The sequence below is a fragment of the Emydura macquarii genome, unplaced genomic scaffold, assembly GCF_026122565.2.
Source record: "Emydura macquarii macquarii isolate MOO-44397 ecotype Brisbane River unplaced genomic scaffold, CSIRO-AGI_Emac_v2 contig_1390, whole genome shotgun sequence".
NCBI classification, from domain to species: domain Eukaryota; kingdom Metazoa; phylum Chordata; order Testudines; family Chelidae; genus Emydura; species Emydura macquarii.
The window spans coordinates 3,848,083-3,872,876 of record NW_027131527.1 but is presented as its reverse complement, the minus strand read 5'-3'; the positions used below and the strand labels follow the sequence as shown (position 1 = coordinate 3,872,876).

The 24,794-nt window shown below is 39.5% G+C and overlaps 1 protein-coding gene and 1 long non-coding RNA gene across 3 annotated transcripts in view; one reads left to right on the top strand and one right to left on the bottom strand.

Moving 5' to 3' along the window:
- The window catches only part of LOC137156197 (uncharacterized), a 67,406-nt gene that overhangs the window by 32,684 nt on the left and 9,928 nt on the right, over nucleotides 1-24,794 (bottom strand). The window contains exon 3 of one of the 2 annotated variants that reach the window (XR_010920691.1): nucleotides 84-452. The exons of the other annotated variant lie outside the window; for it this stretch is intronic. This is a non-coding gene — a long non-coding RNA (uncharacterized lncRNA). Of the gene's footprint in view, nucleotides 1-83; nucleotides 453-24,794 lie in introns of those variants that run through there. 2 annotated transcript variants of the gene reach the window in all.
- On the top strand, nucleotides 3,163-23,927 carry OPN4 (opsin 4). The gene is made up of 11 exons (XM_067552918.1): nucleotides 3,163-3,302; nucleotides 6,256-6,389; nucleotides 9,055-9,258; nucleotides 11,103-11,274; nucleotides 12,480-12,641; nucleotides 15,441-15,548; nucleotides 16,735-16,915; nucleotides 19,864-20,016; nucleotides 21,417-21,485; nucleotides 22,613-22,651; nucleotides 23,643-23,927. The coding sequence occupies exons 1-11, from the start codon at nucleotides 3,163-3,165 to the stop codon at nucleotides 23,925-23,927; spliced, it is 1,647 nt and encodes a 548-aa protein (XP_067409019.1).

Below are 24,794 nucleotides of genomic sequence, written 5' to 3'. Positions count from 1 at the left end.
ATTACATACCATATGTCTATAATGCAGTGTAAGCCCAGGGTTAATGGAACTTGAGTCAGATTCCCCTGGGTTAGAGAACCAAGTGTTTGAGCATCTACACTGATTGTGAACTCCGGGCTCTGGAATCCACGCTGCCTATCCGAGTCAAACCAACCATCTCAGACTCCTAGTGTCCTTCTGTGGCCATGTAGCCCTTTGACTGTGGTGCATGGTAGGAAAACTTGACTGTCCATCCTGCACATTACAGGAAGTTTGACTAGCCTGCCAGCACATCCTGCTGAGGAGTCCTTTTGGTCTGTGTGCTCCCGCTACCAGAGCCAGTAACATGGAGGAGACATCTTTTGAAGAATTTCTCTTGTTTGTGCTTTCATCTCATGCCAGGAAATAACATTAATCCATTGCCAGGCAGGCCAGCTGCGGTCACCATACTAAAATACCAGTAACAAGAGAACCTTAAGAAAAAAAATGTATGAAAAAGTGAAACCATGGACAAGATAGAAACCCCTTACTGCTGCCTGTCCCCTGCATTCTCTTTTCCCTTGTTTCCCCATTTGTAATGCAATTGGCAGTGGGGGAAAAAGGGTGGAGGCATCCATAGGAAAGGGGGTCAACATGGAGGAGAACATGGGGCAAAGTTGCCCTGCCCAGACACTCATGAGACGCAGCTGCAGGGGCCACCCTACTTGTTTTCCAAACTGTTTCTGGGCTGCATCCAGAAACACACAGGGTACCTCTGAGGCGCTCAGGCCGTGATGTGGGTGAGTTGATACTCTTGCAGCCCTTAGTGATATGAGCCACTCAAACAATGCTTACTGCTGAGCTCCGTCCTCCCCTCCCTTAGCTGCTCTTCCTTCAAAAAAAAGTGCCTGCTCCTGTGTTAAAACCCTGTCCTCAAGCTGTGCTGCCAGCCTGAGCCTTTCCTCTCGCCTGTCATCCTGCCTTTCCCCTGGCTGTAAGTCCTTCTGTCTTTAGTACTGGACCTATTTGTTGGCCCACTCCAGAACTTCAACCATAAGTTCATCATGGAAACTGGGCTTTATTCAGCACCGGTGTGATTCATGCAGCTGAGTAATCATGGCATGTGATGGCATCACCTAACTCTCTTGAATTATGACCTGTGGTGACAGAACCCCCACCCCAAAGTTATTGTTATGTATCTCAGAGGGGGAAAAGTTTGGATGTAGACAAGAGAACTGAGCTGTTAATCCAGGTGAAACAAGATTGCTCTTTACTTTTTTCAGAGATCATATTAGTGTGGTCTGAGCTACTGCAAAGGCACATGTGGATCAGTGGCAGTGGAACAGGTACAGAAAGACATTAGCTGACTGATGAAGAGTTTTAGCTTCTTCTCTGGGAGTCTGATTCTGAATCACAAGGGCATTATCTATTATTGCTGTGGGCAATTTTAATCAGGTGATGTTCACCTTTTGGACTTGGGAGCCAAAATTTTCAATGTGGATACACCATACGGGACTGAGAATTGGTGGCAAAGCTACAGGCATCTGTGGTGGCTTGTTCTGACATCAAGAGTTACATTCTTTTTGGGGAGGATTATAATTATTGGAGGGGAATGGATCTCTTGACCTCACATATGCTGAGATCCAGAGCACTGTTATTTAGACAGTGATTTGTTTATGTGTAAAAGAAGTTAGGTCTCCATGTAGCAGAATTTGAGATTTTCTTGTGCATTAGCTGTGGGGCTGTATCTTGCCTACACTTCTGAATTGTGCTGACCCATTAGGACCACAGAAAGTTAAATGTTCAGGGTATGAATGTCAAAAGTGGGCAGAGTAGTGACAGATTCGGCATCTGTCCTCTACCATCTTCCACTAGTATCAGGTCACCAGGACTCGTAGCTGTTATCTTATTGTTTTAGTCACAAAGCTAGAGCCATGTGGCCAAAAAATCTACTGTGTCCTCATTCGCCCCAACCATTTACAATGGATCTTTTTTCTATTTAAGCGAACGCAGTATGTGTATTTGCAACAAGTGAATTTGACTATAACCCATTAGGCAATAAGCCATAACCCTCTATCATAAACATTTTAGTCTACCACTCTCTCCTCACAGATTTCACAGAAAGCAAATTAAAATATACAGAAAGTAAGTCTTATGTCCCCCAAAATGGCTAAAGAAAATGGCTTTTGTTCAGCCATTTCAATCCATGGTAAAAATAGAATTTGTACCTAACACAAATATTTAAAAAAATGTTTGTTTTCAATCTCAATATAATCTGTAAGGAACAGTGCTGTTCAACACCACAAGGTTCTTGGTAAGTAGGTCTTGTGGGTATTAATAATTCAGACTAATTATTCAGGCCTGGTCTCCACTGACCGGCAAATTCGGCGGCAGTCGACAGGAGTTAGTTAAGCTATGTAGAGTAACTTGAGTAACCCCCGTTGACTTCGTAACGTCCGTTTTGCGCGCAGTCTCCACTAAACTGCACAGTTGGGAAACACATACCCATCGACGCAGCTTTTTTTGGAGGTTATTTTATTAGATTGACTTCCAGATCAATTGAGTGTGTCTTCATTGCCACTCAGTCGAACTGGAAAAATCGATCTGACAGTGACAAATTTGCCGCTATCAGTGTAGACATAGCCTCATGTGAGAAACTAGATATCAACTGTATTAACGCCTTGAATAAAATGTTTATCCACTGAACTTACCATTTTTACTTAAGCTGTGTAATTTTTTTTTCTGGAAAACTAGCCAATGGTCTGAGGAAATAATAGAAGTCAAATTTTACAACAGGCATCAAAATTCTCATGGGATGAAAATTACAAAGAACAAACTTGTTGTTTGCAGCATTCCTTGATGGCAGATGCAATAGAGTCCCAGTATACTTCTGTCAACTGTTTTACATTTTGTTTTGTTTTTATTTGCTCCTTTAGGTTTTCCTGTCTCCAAAACACTAAATTGATAGTAAAAAGAAAAAATGGCCCTTGACTCAAGTGTTGCTGATACAGGCATGCCTTGCGTGTTTGTTTTCAAAAGAGGAATAAAAATAAATGTAATTTGAAATGGATTAGTTTACTTTTGTTTGTTTTTATCCAGCTTTTGACATCCTTTATCAATCTCATCTTCCACAGGAAGTGCAGATACTAGCTCATTCAGTGAATACCACTGTGCATTTATGAATTCCTGTTTATTCTCTAGGAAATGACAGTGCAAGATGTTCCTCATGCCTTCCCCACACTGGATGTTCCAGACCATGCCCACTATACAATTGGAACGCTCATTCTGGTGGTGGGGATCACCGGAACAGTGGGTAACTTCCTGGTCATCTATGCTTTCTGCAGGTACCAATACATCTCACTTGTACTGTGTGCTTTAAATTCCTGTGGTAGACTTCAATAGTGGTGGGATTGTGTTACAGAAACATGGTACAGGAATACCATCACGACTGTACTAATTCAAACTACTCTGCCTCAAAATAATCCAAATCCATGACCTTGTATTTATCTCGTGTACAAAAGAGGCCTTAATGAAAGGTGAGATATAACTGGCTGCTAGTGGTTTTGATGGTGCAAGTATCCCCAAACAATCTTACAGATTTTTGTTACAACTCCCTGGGATAGTTATGCAATATCCTCAATAAACCTTATTGAATTAAATTAAATGAGGTCCATTGTATTTAAAATACAATTGTTTATGTGTTATTGTGAGACTGTATGTAACTTCTCTAGGAGGAGGGTGTATGCTAATGTAATTCCTCTGGATATCAACCCTTTGAAGCTTCAGCCTGGGGACTGTACCCATCATCTGGCCAGTTATCTATTTGCAGTCTCTTCAAAGGTTCAGACTGGATTCTCTAGAGACCAGCAGAGAAAGAAAGGATGTTGGGATAAATAACCTGGTGGTAAACGGAATCAGGGCTTTTTGTTTTGATCCAGCAAATGGACAGGAATTCTGGTCCACAATCCATAGGGAAGGGTTGGAAGGACTTTGGCCTACTAAGGCCCCATAAGACAGGGATCTCATTTTGAGCAAAGGAAGTTTTGAACTAAAAACCACATCAAAACCCTTGGGTGGAGCATTGAAGGACTGCTCCTGACACAGGCCATGTTGGATGGTAAACTTGTTAGCATGTGTGTAAGTTCCTTTATTGTTTTTAATATGTTTTCTCTATAATGCTTTTATCATAAGAATAAACTGTGCTTGCTCAGAAAGAGCTGTGTGGTAACTTATAATGGTGGGCAATTACACTGTTGTTAGTCTATGAAGAGAAAGAAAGCCGGTCTGCTTAGACTGCCTGTCCTTTAGTGGGAATAACACAGTGAGCCTTGAAATACTCTGGTCAGATGGGACAGAGATGCAGGTCTCCATCCATAGGACATGATGGCTAGGGAGTCATAAGCCTCGGGGTGCCCTTGATTGACCATAGAAAGGGAAGACAGGTGCATTTGCCTTGAACTACGAAACCCCTCCCATCCAACATTTTTTGTTACATTTCATAGATTATAAGGTAAGAAGGGACCGTTTTGTGATCTTCTAGTCTGACCTCCTGTAAAGCCTAGTCTGCCTCCTCTGAGGACAAAACTCAGGACCTTCAATTATGAGACTGATATGCTACTGACTGTGTTCAGAAGGCTGAATGAGAGCATTTATAGTAGATTCTGTGGTGTTCGGGACATGGCCTTCCCGCCCAGGAAGATGTTACCATACAGACTAAACGGGCTGGGGGAAGAAGATAGCAGCAGCTGGGAGAAGACTAGAACAGTACTATAGTGTGTCCCACTTTGAAAGAGGCAGCTCAGCAGGAAATCTGGCAACAACAGCTGTGTCTGTGGTAGGAGAGTGGTGAGGGGCTGTCTGGCCTGTCTCTCCCTGGAGCTATTTAAAGATGTTGGGGTGGAAGGGTAGATGGGAATAGAACTGCAGAGCTGGGGGTGCACTGATACCACACATACCCAGAAATGGTGTTATATCAGTACTTGCATAATGATAACAAACCACCAACTGCCTAAAGAGTTAGATTGTAAACAGCTACTGTGTATTTTGCTGCCCCTAAAACTGCAATTGCAGAAAGGTGCTTTAAAGTGGGTGATTGTTTGTTGGTGAGGGGAACATCTGCCAGTTTCTCTAGGAAAACAGAACATCTGGAGACAGCTTTGTAACACACATAGGTTATGTCAGGGGTTCCTGGGGAGTGTCTGTAATGATCTGTGCCCCTGGGGCTGCTCTGAGTTACACTAGGGGCCAAACAGAATATTTCCCCAACACATCCAGCCTGTTGGAATGCGTCTTCAGCTCTCAGGAGGTGCAACACATTATCTAGCCAATTGTGTCTGAGACTGAAAACTCAGGAAAGCAGCTGTAGAGACATTAGATAAAGTGTCTCAATTCAAAAGAACAAAAACAAATCAGAATACAAAAGTACTGATATTAAGAACTCTCAACAGCAAATGAGTTTGTACAAATACACTATAGAACACTGAACTATGTTGGTATGAATAATTTATGGAGGTGGGGGATATAATAAGTTTGGCAATAGGGCCTTTCAAACTCAGTGCCTGGTCCAGTGAACTGCATGGAGAGCAGTTGAGATAAAATTAAATGCTTCGTGTGGTATAAAGTCAGCTTCCTTAATCCCCATATTTGGAGGCTGCAGTTAATCTTGTCCGCAGTGGAAAATGTCCCCTCAGCTCTGCATGACCCAGATCCAAAAAATCCATAGAGTACATCAACTTTAATTTCCTGTTAATCATGCACACAGGGTGCAGTGGGTCAGAGTATTCAGAGATCAATATATTCTATTTCTGTTTCTGAGCTGGTCATCAAAACCAATCCATATCCTCTACTAAGACACAAAGAAGTGCAAGGAGTTTGCTATTAAAATGATGGTGTCTCACTTATCTTCTCTCTTCAGGAAAGTCAGAAGACAGTTTGATGTAGTTTGACATAGTCTACACCTTCGTATTTGTGAAGCTGACAATGCTAACACCAAAAAGTAATAGAGACACAAAGTAGGAGAGGCAATATCTTTTAACTTCTACTGCATAGAGAGACAAGCTTTCGAACTTACGTAGAGCTCTTCTTCATGATCTGAAGATCAGATCTTGTGTAAGCTCAAAAACTTTTCTCTCTCACCAACAGAAGTTGGGCCAATAAAAGATATTATCTCACTGACCTTGTCTCTCTAATTTCCTGGGACCATCATGTCTACAACAACACTGCATACAGCAAAGAGTAATAGCATAATTATCCACAGATTAGTGCTTAGCAATGTTCCTTCTGATCTCTCCTCTGTAGGAGTAAGAGCCTTCGAACTCCAGCCAACATGTTCATCATCAATCTAGCTATTAGCGACTTCCTAATGTCCATCACACAAGCTCCAATTTTCTTCGCTACCAGTCTCCACAAGCACTGGATTTTTGGCAAAAAAGGTTTGTATACATATCTTCTGAAAGCAAATTTAGTTTGTTGCCACGTATGACCTCAAGTTAATGATTGACAGTATAAGTATCAAAGCTATGCAAAACGATAGTTACTTAAGCTGAAAGCACATAAAACTTGCCTGGTTTCAAGTACTGTTGAGCATTCAGGACAGAACTTGGAGTTATTTATATTTTAGTGGCATAAATATGATATCAGCTGAAATCTGACAGTTTTCAATGAGTGTGGCTTTGAATTTTGGGCTGGTGTATGATGAGGTGTTGGTACAGATGCATAAAACAGAATTTGTTGTTATCTTTGACCTCTAAAGCCTCCCAAGGAAATCACACTAAAAACTACATTAAAAGAAGGGTATTTAGGTTGTAAAGTCAAGCACTACAAAGTTAGAAAATGTCAGATTTATGGTTGACTGTGTGACCTTAAGTCAATCCCTTTGTGCCATGTGCATTATGACACAATTTTAATTATATGATCGCATACCATTTTTTTTCTCCTGGACCTCTGCTCATTCATGCAAAGGTTGGATGCAAAAGAGGATAAATCAAGGTTGCATGGGCAACCATAAATCTGGTTCCTAAATTTTGAGTGCTTGACTTTGCAACCTAAATAATTTTCTTCCAACACAGTTTCTGTTTGCACTAAGTACATTTAAATCACTAAGCCTATTCCATTACTCCCAGAATAGTGAGCCAGAAAAAGGTCTTCTCTAATGTTTGATAAAGGAACATACTCTCTCGCTGTTCGCATTCACTCGCAGTCATTTCACACCTGAATTAAAAATAGAGAGGCATAAGGCTCAGGAGCTCCTGCTCTCAGCATACCACTCTACCTCCGGTGTTAATTAACTTGAATATGGAATTTTTACCTGGATGTTTCTGCTGCTAGAAAGCCGGACAATAAAGGCAAGATTTTACAATATAAATATAAACCAAATATTCTCAGTGTGGTCAGTGAACATGCTTTATATTTCAGTCATTGGATCTAAACTACCAAACATACTATGTCAAACATGAGTTGTTGTTTATGTGACAGCAGTGCCCAAAATATGCTAGGGGAGGGAGAGGCATACAAGAAAACACAGTCCCTGCCCCAAAGAGCTTACAATCTATACAGACAAAGGCAGACAAAAGGTGGGTGAAAGGGATACAATATCAAGGCAGGTGATCAGGATAGGAAATGGGACACGGTTACTCAATTTATTTAAATATACATATGAACTATCCACCATTGCTTCTCCCCCTCCCCCCATGTTGCTTGTTTTTTAATCCTTGTCGATTCCCTTTTTATTTTAAACTGTCTATTTTCAGTGTATAATCCTTGTGTATTAAACCTTGTCAAAATGTTCTTTTCACTTATTCTCCACAGGCTCAAAGCTATGTGCTGCCTCGATGAGCTCTCCCTTCACCCTGTCTACCCACACCAGGGATTCAGATTTAAGGTGAAATTCTGGCTCCTTGTAAATCAATGGCAAAACTCCCAATTAGTTCAGTGGAGCCAGGATTTCACCCTCTGTGTATAAGTCATACAGATCATACAGCCGGTCTGATGGGGCCCATCTGTTATAGGGACTAACCAAATCTGTGAAAGAAAGGCACTTTGAGTGGAATTCACAAAGGTATTTAAGTGCCTATCTCCCATTGAAATCAGTGAGAGTTAGGCACCTAAATACCTTTGTGAATCCCACCATTTGACTCTTTCCGTGCAGGGACTACTCTTTCTCTTGCTGCCATTATATCTTGCATGTATGTGGTAGGGGAGGTGAACAAGAGGTATGGTATTGTAATGTTGTTTATTGTTGACTTGGTCATTAAATTGGGTAGCTAATAACAAAAGCTTGTTTCTGTAGTTCTTCATGCTACACAATTGAAAAGACTATAACTGATACATTTTTAAACAGTTTAAAAAACTGTCTAATCACTAGAGCTGGCTGAATAGATAAAAGCAGACTTTTGAAAATATATATATTTGATCTATGTGTGTTGTACTATTTGTATAACTGCTGAAATTAATGAAAAAGTTGGTGCAGCTCAAACATTTAATGAATTTGCATATTTTAATTCCCATTCATCATTCTCCTATTTTAAAGGTTTCTGTCATTCCGTCCACCAGCGTAAGATAAACTGTGACCAACCATGTTCCACAAATGGCAAATATTAAAGTGAACAGCTGACAAACAGTCCATTGTCTGAATTGTTTACTGAAACTATGCTGACCTCATCATCTTGGGATATGAATTGCTCCACAGTATCTGAGTGACTATAAAAAATACTGTTAACTAAACTAGGTCTTTCCATGGGATATAGAATAAAATTAAAGCTAAAAGAGCTGCCATGGGATCTCTGAAACGCTCTAGAAACTTCAAAAATTGAAGAATGAACTATGTTAAATGAATATAGTCACTTCTTGAGCAATACAAGCAAGTAAATCTTTGAAGTTTACCTCCAAGGATAATATAATTAACAAGACCAGCCAACAGCTTGGAAAGTATATTGCTGCTCCAAAAGTGAAATTTCTGTTATCTTAAGAGTTCTGAAAGTAATTAGGTAATTGTAACTAGCCTAAGGCCACAGGATAAATGGTCTCCCAGGAATACTGGTATAACCAGCATGGATGGTTCAATCTATTGGTTAACTCTGTTGTACTCTCCACTGAAAGGTTGTGAGCTGTATGCCTTCTGCGGAGCCCTTTTTGGCATCACATCCATGATCACATTGATGGCCATCGCCTTGGACAGATATTTTGTGATCACCCGACCACTGGCCTCCATTATGGTGATGTCCAAGAAGAAGGCTTTGATAATCCTGTTAGGAATTTGGTTGTACTCTTTGGCTTGGAGCCTTCCACCCTTCTTTGGATGGAGTAAGTGGGATAGAATACAAGTCTATTGTTTGATACCATGAGAAAACGGGGAATTAAAGAATGGTCTGTTACACACAAGGATGAATAAACAGAATTTACATTTTAGGCTGAAGTTCGAAGAAATCACTCTGAAGGAGATTGCTTATAGCTAATGAGTCTTAAGAAGTTTAACCAGCAGAAAAGATTGCAGTGCACGTATCACATTTAATTATCTTACATTGACATTTTTGCAGGGAATCTCATTACCATGTTGTATAAAAAACATAAAATAAAGGGCAAAAATAATGCAAAACAGGCTTCGGTAATAGTGCATAACCTTCTGTAATCAAGCAGAACTGAACAATAAAAAGTAAAGGGGACAGGTAAGCACAGTTTTTAACTTTTCAAAATGATTTTCAGTGCTCAGAAAAGGTGCCATATTGACAGCTTTGGTAACCTGAATTCCTCTATTTATATCTAAAAGCAGTAAGTATGGGCAGTAAGAGTGCAATTTTTCACACACCTACAATGTGCCTTAACCTGATTGGGAGGGAGCAAGTCTAGAGGTAAGAGGGTTGTTAACTCTCTGCCCATTTAGCCCTTGACATCTTAACTAAGGATAACAGTTAGTAGTAATTAGGTAGCTGATTCGCTTGAAAACGTTAATATTGTGTCTGTACATTTGTATGTGTTCATATTTCACATCCATACAAATTGAAAATTTGGCCTTTCCTGTTGACTGAAATAGTAGTTGTTCTGTTTCTCTGTTAGAAACTAGACTAATACCATTAACTTGTTTAACACACTCTGCCAGTTTATGGTTACCACTGACCTACAGTAGGACGAACTTGAACCTACCAGTTAATGGCCGAAGCCCCAATATTACGCACTCCTGGACCAGGCCAGGTCTCCGTTGATGGAGTGAGGTAGGGTTAAATTGAGGTGACAAAGTAGCACTTTCTCATTTGCCTATCAGGCTGTTGAAACAGAATCATATATTGTTTTGTTATTTTTGCTGTTGGATTTTTTTCTTCCTCTAAATGTGTAGCATGCATAGCTGGTAAATTCCTGCTGTTTAACATTATGGCTTTTAGCTTAATGAGAGGCTTTCCAGAGAGCAATATGACAAATACTCTTAGATGAGAGAACCTTAATGTGATAAGGCAGAATAAGTACTTAAAGGTATTTTAAGTGCTGTCTTATAATTAGATTCCAGCAGTATCCATAATGCTGAGTCTCATACAATAATTAGACATATCTGAGCATAGTACCTGGTGCAATATTTTTTAGATCTGGTCCCACAGAAGCTAGCTGGAAATTAAATTAATGATTAAAAATACTTTGGTGTTGAGTTTGCTTTATTCTTTAACTGTCTGACAGTTTCTCTAAGGAGAATATTTCTTATTTCAGATAGGATTAAATGTCTGTTTTTCAGATTTATTTCATGGTAAAATTAATTGGAATTGCACAGTAAACTTCTGTTCTCTGCAGAATTTAAAAGAGTGAAGGTTAGTGTAGTCAGTTTCATTTCACTCCCGAGCAAGAGAGGTGATAAAGTAAGAGAAAAATTGAGACATTTTAAAGATCTTTGAAACATGGGCCTGATCGAAAGCCCACTGAAGTTAATGGAAAGAGATCCACTGATTAAAATGGGCTTTGGATCATGTCTTAAGGCTGGAATGAAAATAACCATTTTATTAGTCTAAAGATTGATTCATTAGATCTATTAAATTTTAAGAGTCTATAAGGTGGTGGAGTCAGTAATGGCAAGTGGCATTGAATTCTTTCTCCACTTGCTTCTCCACCAGAATGTTCAATAAAAATCTTTTCATGGTTTATGTTTTTTTTCCTCTCGCTCTTCCTAGGTGCTTATGTTCCTGAAGGTTTGTTGACTTCCTGTTCCTGGGACTATGTGACCTTTACCCCATCAGTTCGTGCCTATACAATGCTCCTCTTCTGCTTTGTTTTCTTCATTCCTCTGATTGCCATCATATATAGTTATGTCTTTATCTTCAAGGCTATCAAGAGTGCCAACAAGTGAGTTGTCAATAGTTTATGTTTTCCTTCTTTGCTTAGGGGAGAGCCTTAGTTTTTATATATATAATTAAAAAAAAATCTCACAACTCTATTTTAACAAGTTTTTTCCTATAATTTATATAAATGGCTAAGAGACAAAACAGAATGGGAACATTCATTTTCAACATGGCAAAAAGGTTAAATGTGTGTGGAGGGGAGTGCTCTCTAAGGTTCGGGACTAGGCCCAGCATTTTTTAATATATTTACTAATGGTTTGGGAAAGGATGTGAATAGCAAGGTGGAAAATCTAGCAGATGACACAAAACTATTTAGGTTAGTCAAGTCGAGATAAGTGTGAAGAACTTCAGAGAAGCCTAGTAAAGCTAACTAACTGTTCAGCACACAGGCAAATGATATTAAGTACCAGATTATTTGGTTTCCTTCAGCCACTTATGCCTTGTGTACATGACACAAAGTGGCCTTGAAACAGATAGAGGTATCCAGTGAAGAATTTCCCTTGAGAATGGAAAGCAAAGCTGTTCTATCCACTGCTCTGCACAGGTATGTCCATTCCTGTGTCAAAAGATAAGATGTGGAGGGCTCCCCTGCAAGATGTAAACTGTCCACAAGTGAAAAGGTGGAAGTTGGCTATGAAATCTGTGTTAAAGAAGTGCAATGATGCAAGGTGCAGTGTGTTAAACAAGGTGCAACAATTTGCATCAGGAATATGTGAAAGAAGAACTACTGGAGTACCAAACCAGGTCCCAATTCTGCCATTCCTACTCATAGTGAGCAGTACCTTACAACACATTCAGTCCCATTGATTTCAATGTATCTACTCATGTAACAGTGTGAGTAAGGGTGTCAAAATCCGGCCCGAGAAAGTAAAGAAGTACTTTTCTCCTTCCACAGTTAGCGATACCGTGCAGATTAATCCAGATACCTGAATAATCTGAAGCCCTATTTTGAAAACATATTCCTGACATAGGCATCCATCCTGCTCCTGCTGAAGTCATTGGGAGTTTTGCCACTAATTACTGTGAGCATGAGAGGGCCTCTATTGCGGGGAAGCAACATAATCTACATACATCATAGTATGTTAGCTTGGAGAGCTGGAGGAGGTTGACATGATCTGGTTAAAGACCAATCTTGTGTTCTATTTATTATGATGTTTGCTCAATTTCCCTCATATATTTTGTATTATAATAATGATTTATTTCCCCTAGGGCTGTTCAGAACATTGGCTCTGATGATAATAAAATATCCCAAAGACAATATCAGAGGATGAAGAATGAATGGAAAATGGCCAAAATTGCCTTGATTGTCATCTTGCTTTACGTCATTTCCTGGTCACCATATGCTATTGTAGCTCTGGTGGCTTTTGCTGGGTAATTATGAATATATTATCAAGAAAAAAATCAGTGAGCCCAGAAGGTGTGAAATCACAAAAGAAGTAAATTATGAAGTGCCAGATAGTTGTCAATTCTAATGGTTGACAGTGAATAGGAAACCTTCACATATTCAGGATTAATCCTTTGTTACACATTTGATAAATGATTATATTTTTTTCTTAATTTGATTTTTCAGCACAGAAAAGCTAATCGTTGGCAATGAAATCATGCTAATTAATTCTAAAATACAGTTTCACAATGCTAAAATATTTGAACATGGCCATATGGCTCTTTCAGGTTGAAAAACAGATACATAGTTTGTTTTGATTTTTTTTCTCTGGGCCTGATTATCCACTCACTTACACTAACATATCATAAATCCATTGGCTACAGTGGAGTTACCCCTCACTTACAACAGTGTGAGATCAAAATCAGACCGTATATCTGGCATTACTGGCTTTAGTCCTTTTAATGCCACATGGAAAGTAACAATGGATGCTCTAATCTTAAATATATTTTAAAAAATCCTGAAGTATATTGCATTTCTTCCACTTATTTAACTGTCAATAAGGACATGTCCATCAAAAAAGTATCCATTAATATGAAATGGTTAAGAACAAGGGATTAGAAGTCAGGACTCCTGGGTTCTATCCAGGCTCTCCCCCTAGATTTAATGTGTGACACTGAACAAGTCACTTAACCATCCTGTGCCTTCATCTACCCATTTCTAAATAGATTTAATAACTTACCAGCCTCACAAAGGCTTAATTACTGTTTGCAAAGCACTTTGAAGTCCTCAGGTGAAAGACCCAATAAAAGTGCAAAATAAAATTTAATGCTTGCACTAGCCCGTCACTGCCTCTCAATTATAATTTTCCAGTCATCTGATGAGAAATGCGTCTTAAACTTAACCAATACAAGATAAAACTGACTGTGATGGGGTTTATGGTCCCATGCACCTGAGAACTGAGGAAGGAGTTACTGCAGACACTAGGAAGCAGAAAACTGCCCTTATCCCCTCCTTCAGCTTTTTTCAGTTTTGGGGCTGTGCCTTTTTGTGCCCCAAGGGCCATCGTGGCTTCTTACGGATTAATAGACCAAGTCATGAGATCTTATGATAAATTCACCTTGATAGCATTGCCACATACAGCGTAGATTAAGAGACAGACCTAGATATTGTGGCTATAGTGTTGAACTCACTGAGGATGACTGGCCTGCTGGACCAAAAAAATGCGCAATAGCAAAGAATGAAACCTAATATCTACAGTAGAGGTTGTAGGAGGGGAATATTTAGCTGACTTGGTACATGCTCAGTAGAACGTTGCACTCCAGCCATCATGACACAGGTATTGTCTTTCCTGTGTCTGGCCAAAGATGACAAAAAGTTTGTGTCACCATCTGCCTCATGGACTGTACCATTGACTAATCTTACCAAACCATCCATCCTGTGAAAGGTTATCAGGACCTTAAAATGGGAGACAGCCTTCCAAGACGTCCTATGTCACCAGCAAGTACTATGTTCTCCATGGAATTCATCCTCCAGATCAGTGCCCTAGGGATAGGGGTAGGGGCTACCCTGTCTCAAGAACTGTAGGACACAGAACACACTGTGCTCTGGAAACTATCATTAGAAGCAAGTCTTAGGTAAGTGCTAGGAGGAATGCCTTCAGAAAGCTGCTCCATGAAGACACTCCAGTATTATCTGCTAAGGACCCAATTCCATTTGATCACAGAACACACACTTCTTTGTTCGCTGAATGTGATGGAAAACTCCATTCTAAGGATGATGAGCTGCCATCTTACTCTTCAGCCCTTTTCCTTCTTGGTGAAGCAAAGCCTTGGGACACAATATAAGGCTACAGACAGCTTATCCTGGGAGAGAGGGAAATGGTTCTACACAGTGTGCTGCTATTCCTGCTGCTGAAGGAAAGACCCACTGGCTGATGCAAGTTGACCCTGCAATATTACTGCTATTTAAGTCTGTGTTCCACTACTGACTTTGTTTTTATCAAGACAACTTGACTGGGCCTGTTAAAAGGGTGGTACAAGCTAGCAGCACCACACAGTCAGAACTTTCACCATCTCCTCTGTGTAAGTCATGTGTTGAAGATCCTGCAAACTCTCAATAAAACATAAAACCACCCACCTCCACATGATAATTCTTTAAATTTGCTTTGGGTAGGTAAAGTCAAGGTGCAGGTAGGAAACTGATTTATCTGGCACACTCTTGTTAGCTGCTGTTCCTGCAACACCCTCTCCCCTCATTCGGCATACCTTTTAAATGTTGGTGCAGGTTATGCTACTTTAGCATTATAGCTCTTTTCTGACCAACTTACACCACCATTTGGGTCATTGCTGAATTTAGCCTGAACACTCCAAAGGAGCAGCACTTGCTTATTCCAGGCTACATTTGTCCCATGGTCTTTACCCTGGTATAAACAATTTTGGGGTTAGCTTGTGGCATGCTTAAGCCACAACCCTGAGTAAAGTATGGTATGCAGCTACAGGAGCACCAGAGAGGTTGTGCCTCTCTGAAGCACAGGGAGTCTGGCACTGATTTTTGCACAAAATGCGTATGAAATCTGCCCCATGCACTAAGTTGAAAAAGAATGTCCCTTGATGGTAAGTTGGTCCTGCTTCTTGCCCCTCTTATTGCATCCTGCTCCCTTGGGAGAAGAGTGGGGGAGTGTCAGCAGTTAAAAACCAGTCCCTGAACTCTGTAATTAATTTTTGTTTTTACTGTGTGTTGCCTATGCAGTAAGTGGTAGTAAAAATAATAAATTTGCATTTCTTTAGGTATTCCCATCTTCTGACACCCTTTATGAACACTGTACCAGCTGTGATTGCCAAAGCTTCTGCCATCCACAACCCCATTATTTATGCAATAACTCATCCCAAATACAGGTAAGTTGCTCTTTTCAAACACAAATAACATAGCAAAGAAAACCAAATCTGTCTCTGATAAAACTTTCACTGATTCATTGAAATCCCCTTGCATGCAAGTGCGTGACCTCTGCTTCATCTGCTTGTTTTACCTTTATGCTGTTTTTTACCTCTGCAAGCGTGCATGAAGCCAAAAAAGAAAACAGAAAAAGAAGTTCTGAATGCTTTATAAATGTCAGTGGAGTTTGTACTCAGAACAAATTATTGTGCAGATGGGAGCTAGAGACATTTATGGAAGGGAGATATCTGTACTCATTGATCTTCTGATAAAGGATAGGGACCTTTCCTGACTAAAAACAAGTTTTATGGTGTTTTGCTTTGAAATATCTCCTTGGGAGATTTACCCATTTGTCAGTGTAACAAACAGGAGTTTGTTAATGTAACCAGGCCAGTGAGAGTCGGAGTTTGGTAAATGGCTCCATTTCATTCCTGTGTTGTGGGCTTCCCTTTCCTCCTTCATGCTTCCATAGTTCAAGCATTGAGTAATTGTTTTTTAGTTGTAACATACAGGGTCAACTGCAGGTCAAGTTAAGATGAGGGACATGTAATGTGAGCAAACATGTCTAGGTCATGCAATATTGCTTCTCCAGTTTCAAAAATATTTTGGGGACTATGGAGTAGAAGAGCAGTGTAGTAAAAATAATCCCTTACCCGCATCTAGAAAGAAGTTTGCTTTAGAGTTGTACTACCACGCAAGCAGATGCGCAGGAGGAAGTTAGACTAGATACTTAGGGAAAGATTAAAATAATTCACTATGTGGTACTTCTGCACAGTTCAGTTTAAAGGGCCAGAGGCTTTCTTTTTGTCCCCGTTAATCTGTAGCGGATAAAACATTTCAATAGCTGGTTTCAGTGGAAAAATTACATTTTAATATTCTTATTCCTGCCCAGCAATATTGGTAGTAAATTCTGACTCAACAGAACGCTGTAAATCACTAATGTCTGATTTCTTTAAAATTATCTTGTAGAGCTGTTGCCCACAAAGCAATATCTGAAATCTGGGAAACTTTAACTACTGTACCCAGTAACTTTTCAGTCTGCAGCAAGAGGCTGTCTGACTAAATACAGCGTTTGTGGTGAGTGGCTTTTTGTGCTGGCAGATTTATTTAGAAAGAGAGAATTGACTGGTTCTATTTTTTATCCACTAGAATGGCCATTGCAAAGTATGTGCCATGCCTTCGACCCTTGCTGAGAGTTTCTCGTAAAGACTCCAAGTCTTGCAGCAGGTATCTCTCAACCAGACGATCCACTGTTACCAGCCAGTCTTCTGAGATAAGTGGACTACAGAGAGGAAAGAAACGGCTATCCTCTCTCTCAGACAGCGAATCAGTAAGGAAAACACTTTAGATGTGTATTTTTCAAGAGAAAGTAAATAATTTTTATATAGCATCCTTCAAAGTGGTAGGTAGAGTAGATGGAAAGATGCATTATGGTGCTAGGTACAGAGGTTCTCTGAGGGGGCAATTGTATGGGGATAAAGCAGAATAAAAGAAAAGGAAGATAAAGTTTAAAAGCAGGATGCAAATGCCGTAGATATCCTTTCAGGTTTGTGACACTCATGGGAGAATGGAAAGATGCACTAATAGGAAGACAAAAATGAACAGGGCTTAGTATCAATGCATCATTGGTAAAATGAGCACATTTATAGGGTGGTGCTTCAGTGACCACAGATCTGGAATTTGGACACTTAAAAGCAAAATTTCAGGTCCATAAGTAGTGCTTGAAAGGAGGCAAGGTTGTAAAGAAAGAGCCAATGCGATTTCTGAAGGTGAAATGGGCTGCATTTAGAAACAGATTAACTGGCAGATTTAGACAGATCCACAAAATCCATTGGAGAACTATTTTTCCAGAAGACCTCAAAAGCTTGCTGCTGCCAAACTAATTATTGCCAAATGTTGTTTCTGCCTGGTAGCCAGAAGCAGGTCAGATTTCTGGAGTGCACATCTCTTTCTAGGTTATTAATGGCACATTAGTGTTCTATTTTCAACCATTTTTATACGATTCCTAAAATGGAAAAATACTATTATGTTCTCTGTGAGCATTCACGTTTTCAAGCTAATATGCTTTCAGCTGATGCAGTCAAGCTCTGAATTCTGACAGTTTTTTTAAAATGTTGTACTTCTGACTTATCAGGCCGATCAAAATTAAACCCATCAGGCTAAAAGACATTGTTCAACATAAATGCTTTGATATTCACTGACTTAAGCAGTTTCTGACAAAACATCTTTAAATGATGTTATCTTGAATTTTTTTTTAAAGAAATAATCCTTCAGGACTATTAGTACTCTCCCTCCCTCCATTTCTACTACCCAGCTGATAAGTGTTTTTCAGCAAGTGAGACATCTAAGACCCTCATTCTGCAATCTGCAACCAGATTTGCCTAGTCAGACACTTGCAGTCATGCAAATTGAGGCCTGACTACACAGGGAAAACAATAAAACTGACAAATTTTTGTCAAATTCTTAAAGTGTAATTTTACCATTTTGATTTTTTTTCCCCTACCTAATGTCTGTCAGACATCAGTAACGTTAGGTCTGCTTTGGAACGCTAGCAGATACAAATTTTCAAGCAGAAATGTGATTTTTCTTCCCCTCGGCTGTGTCCTTTAAATCGTTAAGTTGAACACCTCATGCCCCAATTTCATCAGGAACTCTGGCTCGTCAAGAAGGGACATCCTCAATTTAGTCAGAAGCTGAAGCTTGTCATGCATACCTTTCTCTAAATACTGGAGTGCAGAGGGAAAAGCAGACTATGAGTTTGAGGTAGAGAATTTGGCTAAATATTGTTTTTGACAACTTTTCCCTTGATTAACATGTTTGATTATCACATGCAAATCCATGACATTAGGAGTGTCCTCGCCCCAGACATATGCAATGCAAAAAAGGCAGAGCAAAAACATGTTTTGTGCCAAGCTTTGTCAATCAACTTATAATTGTTTCTAATTTGCAACTTCCACAAACTGTTAAATTCTCTATCTACAAGTTAGCTGCACTCAAAAGAGTGTAATTTTTTTCATGCCTTTGAAAAATCAAGGAAAATAATTTAAAAAAAAATTTGTGCAGTAGAAAGTGGCCGAGTACAGCAGTACAAGTAGAGACTTGCCTTACAAAACAGAACTGTATTCATTTTATAGCCAACTGATCCAACGCAAGTAGTGATAATTAAATCCATTGTATATGTAAAATGTGAAGTATAGAATGTGTGATGTTTCACCATTAGGGTAAAAACAGAACAAAACCAGTGACAGATCCAAAAAGATATTGGAGCAAATTCAAACCCGTTAGAAGCAGATGCAAATTCTTTTAAAGTCAATGGAATCATTTCAGGGCTGACCTTCCTCTAGATGAGTCTGTATCCTTTTGATAAAAGCTTAGATCATGGTCTTTATGGCATTTAGAGCAATGGTCCTGTGAAAAGGTCAATTATGTGTCTACTCTTTCTTATTCTAACATGTACCAATTTAAAAGGACATTGTAAAGGTATTTTTAAAATCTATTGTCTCACAATTGCTTAGAACAACTTCCTAGAGTTTGGAAGTGAAATTTGTATCCTAACTAGTGTTACCCTTTATTAATATTTGGTTTGTTGTTGTAGGGCTACTTACTGCTTATGAATGCTGGGCTATGCACACTTTTCTTTGTTTTCTTAAAATACACTATTTCTCTGTCTCTTTCTTCGTCTATAAATATAAGGAATAATTAGAGCTGTTAGAAAACCAGAATTTCTGTCTCAGAGGAAGTTCTGATATGTTGACATTTTATCAAAAAAGTCAAAACTTTTCATGGAATGAAAAGCTCCAAAATATTCTCCAATTATGTAATATCAAAACATTTTCATTGACATTAATCTCTGCTTCCACCTGAGCTGCCATAATGCCTTCTGGGAGTTATAATTCTGGGTCCGTCATGACCCCATTCTTCCCAGAGGGTGTTGCTTTCTGGCTATACTATGTTTCTGCAGTGTCACTCTGGTGCACCATGGAAATTAAAAAAAAAATCTGACAGGGAAACTTGGTCAAAACTTTTCAACCAGGCCTAGAAAAATATGTAGATTAAGTTTTAGGCTTTCCAACCTTTACCACGGTGCTTGCACTATTTCTAAATCTTTTTGAGCGTATCATGTTGTGTATAATCAGCTATCTCCTTTTGAAATATCTTTCATACTGTCTTTTCCCCATTATGAATCATGTTCATGTAAAACTTAACTTCATGTTATTGGCCAGAGTGACTGAACCCAAAGAGAACCTAAAGTGCTTGTTTCCGATGTATTCCTTGCAGGGATGGACTGATACCGCAGGTGATGTCGTTAGTGTGATCTCCAGACAAGCCAGTAAACAGGTTTCCTATGAAACAGGCAAATATGCTGCTGAAACCAGTGACACAAAAGCCAAATCTAAACTGAAAAGCCATGATTCTGGGATTTTTGAGAAGGTAATAGGCGCCGTGCACCATCCAAGCCCTCAAACAGCTGAGTTAACAAATCTGCATATTTATTTTCATAATTAGAATAGAGGCATAGAAATGTAGGGCTGGAAGGAACCTCAAGAAATGATCAAGTCCAGCCCCCTGCGCTGAGGCAGGACCAAGTGACCTAGACCATCCCTCACAGGTATTTGTCTAACCTTTTCCTAAACATCCAATGATGGGGATGTTCCAACTTCCTTTTGCTGCCTGTTCCAGATCTAAATTACTCTTTTAGTTAGAAAGATTTTCCTAATATCTAACCTAAATCTTCCTTGCTGCAGATTAAACCCATTACTTCTTGTCCTACCTTCAGTGGACATGGAAAACAATTGATTCCATTCGCTTTATAACAGCCCTTAACGGATTTGAAGATTATCAGGTTCCCCCTTCACTCTTCTTTTCTCACAATTAAACATGCCCCAATTTTTTAACCTTTCTTCATAGGACAAGTTTTCTAAATCTTTTATCATTTTTGTCGCTCTCCTCTGGACTCCCCAATTTGTCCACATCTTTCCTGCAGTGTGGCACCCAGAATAGGACACAATACTCCAGTTGAGGCCTCACAAGTACCTAGTAGAGCAGGACAGTTACCTTCCGTGTCTTGCATATGACAATCCTGTAATACACCCCAGCATATTAGCCTTTTTTTGCAACTGCATCACATTATTGATTCATATTCAATTTGTGATCCTTCAGATCCTTTTTAGCACTACTACCACCTAGCTAGTTAGTCCTCAGTTTGTAGTTGTGCATTCAATTTTTTCCTTCCTAAATATAATGCTTTGCACTTATCTTTTCTGAATATCATCTTGTTTATTTCAGCAATAAGAGTTCCTACATAGTGGGGGAAATAACCCTCAGGGTTAACCTTAGGTGGCTAAAACACTTTACAGCTTGAAATGGTATGAATGTGGTGAGTAATGACCTTCATGCTATAAAAGGTCTTCGGCTTTCTATTTTGAGCACTGGTTCATTTTCCAGTTGTCTTTGTTGCATTTGAAGGAGCAGAGGTGGCAAGATGTTTTGTTCTTTGCTTCTGATTGTCCTGTATTTCTATTTTAGAGTGTCATTTCTTGCTTATTCATAATGTGTTCTGAAGTATCCAAATGATTTAGTGTAAACACACTTTTTATCTCTATATTCATATACTGTAACTAACTGACACTGTGATGTTGAGATGGAGACATTAACATTGAGATGGTGGCTAGAAAGATATAACACTGTGCTTTGTAGTTAACAATATTTCAATCCTCCAGTGTCCACTTTTTTTTCTCCTCTCTTCTTGCATTTCACATGCCACTTTATGCAGAGCATTGTGACATGTCAGTGTGTCATGCATGGGCTTTTTGTTCTTGTATATCTTTTAGACATCTGAAGATGTTGATAACATTTCCATGGTGGAGCTGAATGTCAGAGAATGCAGTTCCTCTCCTGCTGTAAGTATTATTTTAGTATTTGTCAAGGGCTGAATTAAGGAAAGAAAGCAGCAATTCTTTTCTAATCTCTGAGCGCAAACTAAGCTCTGCCTCCCCCCCCCCCCGTAGATTATGCAAGATATGATCATAAATGCTGAGGTACTCTGCTGGACTTCTTATGCTTGAATCCTCCTTGATGGGGCTCAGATGTGTTACTAAGCTCTCCTTAGGCTTGCCCTCCTGTTGCTGGAGTTCAAATGTTTTGATGGATTCAGCAAGTTTGGATGCCCCATTGGGCTCCACAATAGTGTTTAGAAGCCCTGATCAGGATTGGATCCTCTTTGTGCTAGGCTCTGTGCGAACACATATTTTAGTAAGATGAGGTTCCTGCTCCAAAGAGCTTAGTCTAAAATACTAAACAGCTAAGCTAAATATTAAAAATGTTTTGTTTTTTAGATGTTAAAACAGGATCGCTGTTGGACTATCAGTTGAAAGTAAAGTATACTGTATAAGCATTACTTGTATCTTGAAACAAGTAAGGTGAATGAGGGTGAATAGAATTCTCCTGATGATCTTTCGGTGGAAATCATGACACTAAAACTTGACTATGCCCTTACTGCTGTTCAAGCTGTAAAGTGTCAGCAGGAGTGAAAAGGAAAATGGAAGGAGGGATCCTGAACTCATAAAAATTCTAGAAAATATAGCCTTGTTTGCTTCTTAGATTTATGATTTTTAAGAAAATCATATCCTACAAGAGTTACTACAGTATTTGTGGTCATAACTGTAGCATACTGTTGACAGGTTTAGCGAAGATAGTTTTGAAACACCAGGTGCTTATCTTTTTTCCTATCCACGATGGATCTTGAGGGAGAAAGGAACTGGGATGCAAGAGATTTATTTATTTTTGAGCATTTAAGATAAGAGCATAGTAGCCCTATTATGCCTTTTCTTTTAACAACAGACACTTCTTTGCCACCCCCATTAAGAAAGAAAAAAATATTCCTGACTCTTGCCTTGTAGAGGATTTGCTTTGGAGTATGGACCAGTCAGAAGGTGTTTCTTCCTACAAACAAGTCAATTTTCCACAGTCACCTAATAGAAAGTTTAAAAGAAAATTGTGAACCTTTTGTTACTCTTTATTTGCATAGGTCCTGCCATCTAGATCCTATAGCCTTGAGGAAATACAAGTAAGTGTTTTTTGGGTGACTTAAAAAAAAACAAAAACAAAAAAAACTTTTATAACTTGGGGGAGCCGCAACCTTTTGAGCAGTCTCATACTAAGATATTCTCATCTGGTAACAATGCAGTGTCACAGTGATAATTTTTTAACACATCCCATGAGTCAATTAACTCTAATCCATCTGCCCAAAATCCAGCTAGATGGAGGGAGGTGGGGGGAGGAAGAGAGAAGAATTGTTGGCTGAAATCAGCATTTGAGTGTAAAACTGTTATCTTTACACTCCATTTTGAATGCTAGCTAACATGTGCCTAAAGTAGGTCTTTTCATTGTTAATAGTAGATTTTATCATTCTATCTACGGCTTGGTGAAGGTGTCATCCTAACACATTCCTTTTCTTGGTCCTTCACTAGTATCATTCAGTATTTTCCATTGCTGAATTAATTCATTTCACCTTTCCACTGTTTCCTCTCTTCAGTTACTTCACCATTTGGCACCACATTTCAAAGCCTTTATGCTGTGGTCTATCTTCCATCATCTCTTACCATGATAAAGCCTCATCAATTGTCATCTGATTTGTTTAGATTTCTGTAAGGAAGTACCTATCTATTCTCTGAATTCATGGGTAATTCTAGCTTTACCAGACCCTTATGCTGGTTTCTTAGCACTATTGTTCACAGAGGCATGTGCTATTATTAACCTGAACCTTCATCAGAGTCTGGAGACTATGCTTAAAATATCAAAGTGTTAAGGAATGTATGCTCTGTGCTTTGATAAGTTAGTTTAGTAAGATATTTCTCAGAAGTGACTCATGGGATACACCAAAAAAGTTTCTAGGTCAAATTCCTTCCCATTCTTATAAGATTTGTTTTGGTTTAGCAGTAGAGATTGTCAGAGTGCTTGTCAAAATGCTTGTCACTTTCCCTTTTAGCAGACTGTTGCAATTTGATCATCTTGCAGACATCTGTTTTACATTTCTCTTAAATCCTTGCATGCTTAAGACAGGTGAGGTTCTGAATGCCATTGGATTTCGAAAAAGAGACTCTCATTGTAAACCAACTACAGCCCAGATACCCAGCATTATAATAACATACAGCAACGTCCAGGGAACAGAACAGCCTTCTGGATACAGCTCTGGACTCCTGTTTCCCAAGAACAGTAGCCACAGCCAGGATAAGGACTCCAGTAGCCAACCAGACAGACTGTACCAGGGTGTTGCCTTAGCCAGTGTCTCAGGAGAAACCAGAGCTCAGCTGAGCACAGAGGACCTTCCAAAACTGCCCTGACCCAGGGAAAGCCACTAGTCCTACAGTAACACAATATAAAATAAGCCAAGGGTAAAAAGAAGAAACTGAACCAGTATCTGAGCTCTCTCCAGTGGTTTGTTTCCTGTTCTGGCTTTTGTGTTAGAACAAGTATATTTCTCCACAATTCAGATAATGATATTATTCCTTTCACTTGTATTTCACTCTGTTAAGGAGTTAGGAACTACTGCTTGAATACCCACCTACAGCTACAGTATATTCAAGCTTCATGATAAGATTTTATTCTGTGGGGTTAAGATTCAGATAATGGTCTTTGTTTAGTGTCCAGATCTCAGCTGCTGTTACACTTTTAGGAGGTAAATTATAGAGCTCAGCGTATTTGGGCACAGCTTCACTCCAGCCGCAGGAACTTGCTCAGGGAATGGAGGTGAAGGGCTAAGATAGGGACACGCAGCAGTGTCATGTAAAACTCAGAGCTGTGGCACGAACAGCAGAAGGCAAGGGAGGCAAATAGTCACCTCTGGTGTGGAGCTGCAGACATGCTCCTTTTACAAGAAGGGGGCTGGGGTCAGGGTGATGGTGAATAGCCTCCTCCCCAATGAGCTCCTCATAGCATTGTGTTCATAACGCACAACAACACAGTACTGAAGAGCAGTGCAGGATCCATGCTTTCTGATACAGATGGCTGGTTTGCAGGTTACCAGGGCAGTTGAAAAGCAGCTGAAAACCTAGTTGGATCTCCATGGAATGATGGGATTGAGAAACCTGCTTCCATGAGGAATTGCAAAGTCACCCCAAAACACTCTGCGGTCAGTTGCACAATGGGATAGCTATCCATGGTGCACTGCTCTCTGCGCTGATGCAAGAGCTGCTTCTATGGATGTGCTC

Excerpts from the sequence above, each read along its gene's own strand:
- OPN4 (XM_067552918.1), top strand. The coding sequence starts at position 3,163 with ATGACAGTGCAAGATGTTCCTCATGCCTTCCCCACACTGGATGTTCCA. Across the intron at positions 6,390-9,054 it reads CTGGATTTTTGGCAAAAAAG|GTTGTGAGCTGTATGCCTTC; the intron begins GTTTGTATACAT and ends CTCCACTGAAAG. Across the intron at positions 20,017-21,416 it reads ATTCTGGGATTTTTGAGAAG|ACATCTGAAGATGTTGATAA; the intron begins GTAATAGGCGCC and ends TATATCTTTTAG.